The following is a 12,101-nucleotide window of genomic DNA, read 5'->3' as shown; positions in this document are numbered from 1 at the left end:
ATAGAATAAAATACCGTTTATCTTTTTCTTTTTCCATTCCTACATTTATGCCACATTTTCTTTCTCCTTTGTAACGACATTTAGGCATCTCGTATTCAGACACAAAATATTTAGCATATAGACTTTTATGTTGTAGAAGGAGTATTTTGCATTGTCCACACACTTTTAAATACAAAAGGAAATGGAAGAGTGAGTGTAATATTCCCTTTTATAAAGTTTTAAAAACATGATTATGTATTAATAAGAATGACAATGACACAGAGGCATGTCCACTAAAAATCGAATTCCTAAGAACATTACGGACGTTAATGTATTCCGGAAAACAGTAAAGAAAGAACAACGACTTGATATAACAGTTAACAGTGATTCAAATTAACAAGAATTATGAACTCTGAAAGGAGTGCGGCCCAGTTCTGATGTGAAAATTATTCTGAACGGAAAAGGGGAGATGAGGCAGGTGGCAGGAAGAGAAAAGGGGAGAGGGCAAAAAAGAAGTAATTAGAAGAAAGGAAGGGGAAAGAAAGGCAAGGGAGCGAAGAGGAGAGGGAAAAGATAGGGCTGGGAGAGAAGGTATAAGACAGATGGAATAGAAGAAAAGTTGTTGTATCTGTTTATATATATATATATATATATATATATATATATATATATATATATATGTGTGTGTGTGTGTGTGTGTGTGTGTGTGTGTGTGTGTGTGTGTGTGTGTGTGTGTTTATATATACGTATATTTGTGAGTGTGTGTACGTATATGAATACATACATACACACACACACACACACACACACACACACACATATATATATATATATATATATATATATGTGTGTGTGTGTGTGTGTGTGTGTGTGTGTGTGTGTGTGTGTGTGTGTGTGTGTATGTGTGTGTGCGTTTATATATACGTATATTTGTGAGTGTGTTTACGTATATGAATACATATATATATGTATATATATATATATATATATACACAAATGAGTGTGTGTGTGTGTGTGTGTGTGTGTGTGTGTGTGTGTGTGTGTGTATGTGTGTGTATATGTGTGTGTGTGTGTGTGTGTGTGTGTGTGTGTGTGTGTGTGTGTGTGTGTGTGTGTGTGTCTGTGTGTATATATACATATATATCCACATATATATACATATATATACATATATGTATGTGTATATGTGTGTGTATATATATATATACATATATATATATGTGTGTATATGTATATATACGTATATATATACACATATATGTATATACATATATATGTGTGTATATATTTATATTTATATATATATATATATATATATATATATATATATATATATATAAGATTTATAAATACACACCAGATACACGTGTGTTTATGTGTGTGTGTGTGCAAGTGTGTCAATGGCTAACGTTATTCGACGCACTTTGTGAACGTAATGACTGCGGGCTAGATGATTGTAATATACTAATTAAGGCAGACATTTAAGCTCAAAATAAAAAATTATGATGATAGTATTTATAATTGTAAGAGTCTCATGGATGATGAAAGAGATTTTATGTAGGAATAATACCCGTCATTAGAACAATAGATTTAACGGAGAGTAAGACAAGAATCATAACAGTAATGACAATGATAGCAAAATTGATTTGTAAATAATGAAGATGATAACGATAATGCAAATTGTAGTAAATATAGGTAATGCCTTCAGTGATGATAATGATAAACAAGTATGTATAATCATAGTAAATAATGTCAAAAGTGGAAAGAACAATAATAATGATAATGATGGCAATAATATTGAATACCAGCAACAAGAAAAAAATAATAGTTATAATATTGATAATCAAGATAGTAATGATGATTATGATATCTTTGAAGTTGAAGATAACAATAACAGGGGTAATAATGATAATGAATGCAAGTTTAAGGATAATAGCGAAAATAATGATAGTAGTCATAACAGTCTATGCAATAAAATGCTATAATACTGAAGATATTCACATATAATAATTTTCCCCATTACCAGTATCCTTTTTATTACCATTAGTTTGATGGTTGTTATAATCATTGCAGTTATCATCATTGTTCATTACTATAACAGTAATAACACCAACTTAATTAAAATTACATTATTACAGAAAACGACCTTGATTCACATGCTACCTTGTTAATGAAATGGCTTAATTATATGCCAGTGCTCATGGATTCCAACACGTACGAATTCTCATAGCTGCTAATTTCTCAACGTTTTGCGACCTTAAAAATCCTTTCCCCAACTTGTATTCAAATTACGCTGAAAATCAGAAAAGAAAAAGAAGAGAGAGAGAGAAAGAGAGAGAGAGAGAGAGAGAGAATAAAAATGACCACCACTCTAAATCCTCTTATTGAATATACATTAAAGTTTGAATACAAAAATGGAATAAAAAAAAAGTTTAACACTAATTAGCTTATGAATGGAAATTCCTTGCCTTCACTTCGCCATTCCAAATTCCTAGGATTAGTGTTGAGATGTTAATTAAGACACAGTGCAGTATGTTAGACATGCACTTGAAGAATCGTTAGCTGCATTTTCTTAAGGAGATGAAGAAAACAGAGGATAATAATGGGATGTGAGAGATAGAGGGGGAAGAGAAAGGGAGGGAGGGAAAGAGAGAGAGAGAGAGAGAGAGAGAGAGAGGGAGGGAGAGACAGACAAACAGAGGCAGATATACAGACACGCAGACAGAGAGAGAGAGGGGGGGGGGGGGTAGTTGTAGGTCGGGAAAATAGAGGTTAAAAACGTCCAATCATTATCATTCCATTTTGCCAAGAAATTTCAAGTACTATAAAGCACTTTCATGTTGCAACTAAACACGATTATCCTAGGTCCAATTTATAGCGTTAATAATAAGAGAGATGGATGAAATACACCACGTCAGATAACAGATCCTATTTGACCTTTCCTGACCTCTCATTCTCTTCTATTTTATCTTTGTTCTCCCTTTTCTACTCATACTTTCTGTTATTACGGTTTATCACACATATATCCGTCATTCACTATAAAAGGACCATTACCATATTTCTGCCATTATCATATCATCTATTTTATTTCTAATAGATAGAAGGAAAGTTTTTTTTTTTTTTTTTTTTTTTTTTTTTTTTTTTGTCTTTCCCATGTGAAAGGACAGTAAAAAGATTCTTTTAATTCCTTTTATTGGTGACTACAGAACTACAGTAAGCTAATTTACATATTGATAATATTATTCTAGTTTATACGACCTTACATGCAAGGTCAGGTTGCTATCAAATGACCAAATACATTTCAAATTGTTTGTAGAGTCACAAACATTATTTCGAATCAACTTTTTCATAAAGTTTATCGGAGTGTAGTTTAATTACCTACAGGTATTAATGCCCTCATTATTCACACAGTGTCTGAGACCTGCACCATTTTTTCAAACATTTTTTTTTTAGAGTTTTCTATTTTATGCAACACATTTATATCAAAGGTTACAATAACGTATGAAATGTATTTTTAAATTATAAATCATGGTGTATATGTCATAACAGATAATGCAACTCATGTTTGAGACAATAACACAAATGCTATTTGGTCTCAAACCTTTTATAAAGTCTGGATCATCAATGTTCTTTACTCCATTTTTATTTCCCAATCGTAAGTGATAACAGATAAAGCATATACTTAAATAAATAATGGGAAATGCATGCAATATGCAAATGCCTTTATATGTGTGTATGTATATAATGTACATAAATACCCCGACTTTATTATCTTATTTATCTTTCGAAGCACAAAAAGAACATTACAGCAACGAAATCTTATGTATATAATGCCTTAATATTATCCCAGCTCGTGTATATGCATAACTTAGGACGAGCTATCGCCTCTCATTGGAGGTTCAGTTCGTCTTCATCCGACCACGGAAAGGACGAGGGTCAACGCTACATGGAACGAAATGCATTCACCTTATGTGGATTTGCCTTCGTTTACCACTGCACCTGCTGCTACGCTTCCAGCCTGAGAGGGGAGTCGATGCAAATTTAGTGTCTTAAGTTATTTACTGGTTGATTAATTGGCTTATTCTTTTGTTTACTTGTTTAATTGTTTGTCTGGGAGGAGTCTTTCATTCATCGGCTCCTTTTTGAAGTCAAATAAGTAAAATTCCTTTAAGCTTCTGGTTTCGGATTCTTCATAAAAAGGGGAGGGGGACACTAACGCATTTTTTAAGGTCGAGTGTTCATTCCGAAGCCGAAATATATCTTCTGACTTTTAGCTTTTTTCCAGGGCGTTTCTCAGGCTAGGCGTAGCTGGCTGGATGCTAGAGTTCGAAGTGGCGAGGCGGAGGGTAGATTGTGGTCAGCTGCACGTCGGGGTTGTGGGCTGACGACCCCCTCCCACCGTAGCCCGAGCCCCCGTACGGACCCCCTCGGCCTCCAAAACCTCCTCCTCCTCCGAATCCTCCTTCTCCTCCTCGACCACCATCTCTTCCGTCATATCCTCCTCCTCCTAGTTTGCTGTCGCTGCTGTCCATCCTGTTCTCGTACGCTCCCAGTCTGCTCTCTCTCCCTCCCGCCCTGCTCTCCCTCCCTCCGGCTCTGCTCTCCCTGCCCCCTGCCCCTAATCGGCTTTCTTGCCCTCCGCTGGCGCCTGTCAGGGACGACCTCTTCGGGGCCAGGGGAGGGGGCGTGTCCTCAACTTCCAGCTGGTCGCGGGGGGGGGGGGGGGAGAAAAGATAGATTAGATCCCGTTTGGTACTTTTGGTACTCCATTCTATTGTTCGTAATTGCCGTTCTAAGTCATTCACTGGTCCCTATCATGATGTTTATTTTTTTTGTTATTCTGCTTTTTTGTTTCTATTATTTATCTGTCTAACCCAGTCATAACTTTTATGCATTAACATACGCTTTAGATATGATTATACATATAGATACATATACAAACACACACACACATATATATATATATATATATATATATATATATATACATATATGCGCACGCACGCGTACACACACGCACACACACATACATGCACGCACGCACGCATACACACACACACACACACACACACACACGTGTGTGTGTGTGTGTGTGTGTGTGTGTGTGTGTGTGTGCGTGCGTGCGTGCATGTATGTGTGTGTGAAAAGAGAGAGGGAGAGAGAGAGAGTAAGATATATATATATATATATATATATATATATATATAGAGAGAGAGAGAGAGAGAGAGCACTGTACATACATAAAATGAATGTCTTAATATCAAGTTCTTACTTATCCATTTTACCAAAAGAATTTGTCTCTAACATCCAATGTGGATTTTTTAAACAAAAAATAAGTCTCTCTCTCTCTTCCTCTCGTCCTGTCTTCCCCTATTTCTCTTTTCCTCTCCATTTCTCTCTCTTATCTTCGTCTCACTCTTCTCTAGTTCTCCTTCTTCTTTCTCCTCTTACGATACTTTTTTTCTTGTTTTCCCTTCTCCTCCCTTATCTCATTTCCTCTCCTTTTATATTACACACTCTTCACCTTCACCTCCCTCTTCCTCTCCCTCTCCTTCTCTTTCTTCTTCTAGTTCATCTCCCTCTCCCTCTTCCCATTCTTCTCCCTCTCACCCCAGTCTATCTTTTCCTCTTCTATTGCAGAGACCCCATGATTAGTAGAATACCAGCACCTCTTTTACTTGCATTTTGACGACATCGTTAAAGTCAGACACCCAATGTCGACTCTGTTTTCTTAACTCCACTCATCAAAGTCTCTCAGTGAAACCTAATTTGACCCCCAACTACCTCATTTCGCTCCATAAAAAGTCCTCGACACGAGATGAAAGAAATTGTATTTTTTATTCCTGTATTTTCGTACACCTTGTAGCATTACACATCGCTGCCTCGTGACAGTCTATCTTTTCCTCTTCTATTGCAGAGACCCCATGATTAGTAGAATACCAGCACCTCTTTTACTTGCATTTTGACGACATCGTTAAAGTCAGACACCCAATGTCGACTCTGTTTTCTTAACTCCACTCATCAAAGTCTCTCAGTGAAACCTAATTTGACCCCCAACTACCTCATTTCGCTCCATAAAAAGTCCTCGACACGAGATGAAAGAAATTGTATTTTTTATTCCTGTATTTTCGTACACCTTGTAGCATTACACATCGCTGCCTCGTGACATTCCGAATCCTAAATGAGATCATTCCATTAGATGGTTGTAAAGTTGTCCTAACGAGGAGGAAAAAACAAAACTTTTGTTTTCTGTATCTTTGATGAACTTTGGTACATCTTTGATAATTCAGTTAGTACTATTTTATTTTTTTCGATTTCGTACGACTTTGAGGCACATTTTTACGTTATTTATTCATTAGTATGTTGAATGTTGAAGTAATGGCTGTATATTGTTATCATTGCGAACATTATTATTTGTATTATTATCATCGTTTGCTTTAAAATTATTAACATCTTTGTTACAATAATTATCAATATCATTATCAATATTTACATTGTTTTTAGCATAATAATATTCTTTATTATTGTCATTATTATCATTATCATCATTATCATCAATTTTGTTATCATTATTATTGTTATAATCATCATAATTGCTAGTGTTATTCCTATTACTATTGTCATTATCTTTGTTATGTTTAACATCATCACCTCATTATTATTGTTTTCACTATTGTTATCATTATTTTCATTATAGTTCTCAATATTATCACCACACTTTCATCATTATTATCATCTACATTTGTGCAGACTACTTCAATGTGTCTTTCCATTCAAAAAGCAGAAATTATACTGTATATTAATCTTTACAAACATATGTATATACTCCCATATTCGCATATATAATTATACAGCGTAATGAGCTTTTCTTTCAAGTCGACTCACCTTATCTTCCTCAGTTCCCTTTGTCGTCTCAAGTAATCTCCCTTTGACCCAACTACCTGTGCTGTGTCTATTACATTATCTCCCTAAACCTATGGTGCCTCGGTATTCATGTTTCCCCCCGACTACCTGTGGCTCTCAGTGATGTCATTATTTGTGATGTCATTATTACCCAGTCTTTCATTCAACTACCTGTGATGCCTTTGACGTCACTTTTTCACCGTTAACCTCGCTTTCACCCAACTACCTGTGGAGTCTCGCTAATCACCCAACCACCTGTGGTATCGCTATCATCTCTCTTTCACCCAACTACCTGTGTGTGCGTAGTCGTAATGGAATCCAAATTGTTGTCCTTCTCTACGTCACGGTCCATCAGGGCGGGGTTAGGCAATGACCGGAAGCCTGTTGTCATTTGCTGTAGGTCAGAGAGGTCACAGAAGGTCAGAGGTCAGAGGTCACGTGTCTTGGATCTTTAAGTGTTAATAGAGATAGTGAGGGTATTTGAAATGGTAAAAGTGATGCGGCGAAACGTACTGCAAAACAATGTATTGTAAAATAGGTCGGAAAATAGTCTGACTTCATCTGCATTGCATTAATTATTGACAGAGTTCTGTATTCCAAGGAATAAATGAGCAATAGGGTAGTTGTATGTTGTCCGTCTGTGCATACATGCAATTATCAATATTTCACTCAAGTCTCTTCACGTTATAATGAAATTAACGTAACATACAATCATACAATCGAGAGAGAGCGAGAGAGAGAGACTGTTGATATAGATATAGATAGATACATAGATAGACACAGATTGATTGATTCATTGGTTGATTGACTAATAGATCGAAAACAGAAAGCAAAATGTACTGATAGATAGATAGAAAGCAAAATTGCTATATTGAGAGAGAGAGAGAGAGAGAGAGAGAGAGAGAGAGAGAGAGAGAGAAACATACACAGAGTGAATTAGACAAATAAACCGCCATAAGCATGACCCTCCAGCGAAGTGAAAACACCTCCTGACGAAGCCCGTGAGGACGACCTAACCTGCTCAGCGTTGTCATAGTTGATGATGCCCTGATGTCTGGAGGGAGACCGTCTCATCGTCATTTCCCGGTTCGACGCCCTTGACATGACAGACGCCCGTGACAGCAGCGTCTGGGAGCGAACTAGGGGTGCCAAGGTCCGGCACTGGCACCGCTCGTGTTTCAGGGGATCGATGCAAGGCCCCACGAGCAGGCCAGGGTTGACGAGTTTCTTCACCTGTTGGGGAGGAGAGGAGGAGGAAAAGGGAATGAGAGGGGACGAGTTTGTGTGTAAAGGGGGGGAGGGAGTATGTGTTTGGGGGGTATCTGAAGAATATGAGTGTAGGTGTGTGTGTGTGGGGGGGGGGGGGTTGTTTGATTGTGTGTGTTTTTGTCTGTTGTGTCTGTGGGTGTGTTTGTTTGTATGTGTGTGTGTTTATGTGTAGGTAAAGGCCTATATGTACGTATATAAATAAAATGAAATTCCTGACATCCAATTTGTGGCTCTAAACCCCAATCCCTACAGTTGAAATAACAAATAAATAAAACAATATCAGTTTTATATAAATGAAACACAAACAACAGAAAAGCTTGTGACTTTCAGTTTATATGACAGGTCCCCATATGTAATAGAGATCCGTTAGAATTATAAAAGCAAATCCAATATAACTCATATAATATGATATAAATAATATAATGATATACAATATAACTAATATAATGTAATATAACCAATACAATTTACATAATAATATACAGTATACCTAATATGATATAATACACCTATACTATACTAAACTATATTACAATGTGATATGATATATAGTATGATATAATGCAGTATGATATGCTATAGCTAATATAATATGACATAGTAATATACAATAACCAATAGGCACTTTTTGAATAAATGAAATAATGCATTGACAAAACCATTAGTTTCTACTGCCGTGAAAAATCCTTATACGACTCAAAATATAAGACAAAAAAGCCTTCCATAAAGATATTTTGAATTGGATGCCATGAAACATATCTTAAAGTATCTCATCATCTGCGTGTTATTATACGATAAAGGAAAAAAAATAATAAAGTATACAATAGGGCCACGGCAACTAAGAGTAATAACATAATGAAAAACTAACTACATTCATTCATATCAAAATTAATCTGCAGAAGAGAAACAACGCGAGCTATGTACTTAAATAAACTCGTGGTGCCTGTATCTAGTGACGTCACGACCCATCCGTATTACTCTTAGAAATGCACTTTCAATGTAGGCCTATTTCTCCCATATTTGATTTCTGTCGTATTTACGGAAATGCGTATCTATCAAACGAACATTCCTTAAATATGTCATTCGTCGCAAAGTAACCAACTACCGGCAAGTTTGACAGTTCTGTTGTCGCATTACTATTTGCTCGTTTCAGGAGAGAGAGGTTTGTTGACAATGCTATTTGTGTTTCCGAGCTCTTTCCTAACACTCCAGTGAAAACGGACTCTTCATGATCCCAGGATAACACTAAATTCAGCAAAGTACAACGCCCGCGTGCCTGCTGCCGAAGTTCGTAAACCCAATATGCATCTTTCAGTGTTCAGGATATTGTAATGGAAGAAATGATGTTTAATTTTCCGACTATGACAATCGGGTCTTCCCTTATAATATTTATATCATCAGATATGATCCTATGTTCTCGTGTGATGAGAACGAATCTGATGATAATCTCCATCAGATTCTCCAGCCGATAATATTGATGTGATTTGATAACAGGCATAAATAAGCAAAATAGAGAACAGAAATGTGTAAAACAAGCACAAAAAACGCTTAAAATCGGCAAATGAAACTCTACGGACATATCCGCCACATTTGAAAGTCTACGGACTTTATAAGTGAGAGGAGAGAGAGAGAGAGAGAGAGAGAGAGAGAGAGAGAGAGAGAGAGAGAGAGAGAGAGAGAGAGAGAGAGAGAGAGAGAGAGAGAGAGAGAGGAAACAAAAACTCTTCGGGAACCAAACCCATCATTCGGCAACAATCTACGGGATTTCACATGATCCAGATCCCCTGTGGTAATCGTACAATGCGTCCTAACCAATAAAACAACCTAACCTAACCCTGTGGGATTTATACACTACGATCTATATATTCCCTAGTCAGGGGGCTCTGTCCCCTGGACCCCCGTGGTATTAAATGCGCCTAGCCAGGAGGCTTTGCCCCCTGGGCCCCGTGGTGATATGTACGCCTAGCAAAGGGGCTACGCACCCTGGACCCCCTTGGTAGTATATACGCCTAGCCAGGGGGCTCTGCCCCCTGGCCCCCGTGGTATTAAATGCGCCTAGCCAGGGGGCTTTGCCCCCTGGGCACCCTTAGTAACAAATACGCCTAGCCAGGGGGCTAAACCCAATGGACCCCCAGAGTTAAACCACAAACCTTTATAAAGCGAAAGATCGAACTTTTCTGCCTTCCGTCTATGGTCAGAATTGCTTGCTTTCTAATCACTTTTTTCGGCATTTGTGGCACTTGTTGGGCTCAAATATCAGGCTTTGATTGAGAATAATGTCCATTTGTCCTGTATATCCACAATATGACTTTAAAAATGACACGGAGTCGACGCAGCACTTAACACGAAACATTTCCCACCAGCGTCCCTCACTGAATGGCTGCCGGACGAGCTGTCAAATCTCCCGGTGAACACGCGCATGCGCACAAGGTTATTATTCAGAACAGCGTAAATAATTACCAAAAGACGTAAAAGAAGTATAATGAAACTAGAAGAATGCATTACATACATGAATTCGGGAAAACAGACGCTAGTAATGACAAAATAAGCCTTCTCACAAGCGCGTAGCAACACATGGACTACTCGATGGATCGCAGTAATGAGTTCCGCGTCACATTTGACTTGGTCCTCGCGAGAGAAACATGGAAGGGGATTTGGAAAATGAAGGGGCGATCTTCGGTCTTCTCTGTCCTGTATCTCCCTTATTTTAGATTTGCGCACCTTTCGTACGTGGTAGATGAAAAGTGTCTTAGTTTTCGTTAAGGTATCCACTCCACACACTTATTTTACTGTACTCTTGGTTGACCTGCGCGGAAAGTTTACCGAAATGGTCGGGTAGGAAATGTAATGGTTGGAAAGAGGCACGGTTTATCCGGAAATTGGGCTATGGGGAAGGTTTTTTTTTTTTTTTTTTTTTTGCTTTTTAAGGCGATCTACGTGATAATTTGTGTGATTAGTACGAGTTCATTAACTCGTTCACTCGTTTGCGCAACGTTGGGTCGATTCTTGACTAATATTTTTCTTTTCCCTTTTCTTTATGCTCTAAAATACAGTTCTTGACCCGGTATATGAAAATATACTTTTTCTTTCTTTCGTTTTCTTTTTTTTAATGTCTATCATGGACGAATAACCCGACACCCAAAACTCTTTCTCCAAAGCTGTACGATTGACTTACTGTCTTGCTGTAAACTTTTCCCAAAATGATGACCCTTAATTCCCCACAGAAAATATTCCTTGTGAATATTTTATAGAAAACGGAAGATCGTGAGGGGAGAGGAGACGTGACCAAACCACAAGTCAATAACTGGGAAGAGATAGAGTGAGTGAGTGAGAGAACGAGAGAAACAGAGAGAGTAGGAAAGAGTGATTTTAGATAGAGAGAGAGTTAGATGGAGGTAGAGAGAGAGGAGGGGGGGGGTGAATGACTAAGAAAGAGAGAGATATTAGAGAGAGAGGGGTGGGGGTGAATGACTAAGGAAAAGAGGGAGAGAGAGAGAGGGGGGGGGGGGCAGAGAGAGAGAGAGAGAGTAAGAGAGACAGAGACAGAGACAGAGACTGAGACTGAGACTGAGACAGAGACAGAGACAGAGACAGAGACAGAGACAGAGCCAGAGACAGAGACAGAGACAGAGACAGAGACTGAGACTGAGACTGAGACAGAGACAGAGACAGAGACAGACAGAGAGAGAGCAACAGATTAATAGAGAGAGAGACAGAGAGAGAGGGAGAAAGAGAGAGAGAGAGAGAGAGAGAGAGAGAGAGAGAGAGAGAGAGAGAGAGAGAGAGAGAGAGAGAGAGAGAGAGAGTGTGAGAGAGACAGAGAGAAAGTAAGAAAGAGAGAGAGAGAGAAAGTAAGAGAGAGAAAGATAGAGAGGGCAGCAGGATTCGCAGAAAACCAACGTATATAACCCCCCCACCCCATTGCTCTTCCCTGCCCCACCCTTTCTAGC

At 38.1% G+C, this 12,101-nt stretch overlaps 1 protein-coding gene across 1 annotated transcript; it reads right to left on the bottom strand.

The window, feature by feature from the left end:
* Positions 1-3,180: 3,180 nt before the first annotated feature.
* LOC125043833 (cold shock protein 2-like) lies at positions 3,181-10,355 on the bottom strand. The gene is made up of 4 exons (XM_047640161.1): positions 10,302-10,355; positions 7,900-8,115; positions 7,175-7,276; positions 3,181-4,682 (listed from the first exon to the last, which is right to left on the bottom strand). Exons 2-4 carry the CDS (start codon positions 7,984-7,986, stop codon positions 4,299-4,301), a joined length of 573 nt encoding a protein of 190 aa, XP_047496117.1. The 5' UTR covers positions 7,987-8,115; positions 10,302-10,355; the 3' UTR covers positions 3,181-4,298.
* Positions 10,356-12,101: the final 1,746 nt, after the last annotated feature.

The sequence above is a fragment of the Penaeus chinensis genome, chromosome 34 (genome assembly GCF_019202785.1).
Source record: "Penaeus chinensis breed Huanghai No. 1 chromosome 34, ASM1920278v2, whole genome shotgun sequence".
In the NCBI taxonomy this organism is placed as follows: domain Eukaryota; kingdom Metazoa; phylum Arthropoda; class Malacostraca; order Decapoda; family Penaeidae; genus Penaeus; species Penaeus chinensis.
The sequence above is the reverse complement of the archived record's forward strand: the minus strand, read 5'-3'. Positions and strand labels throughout refer to the sequence as shown.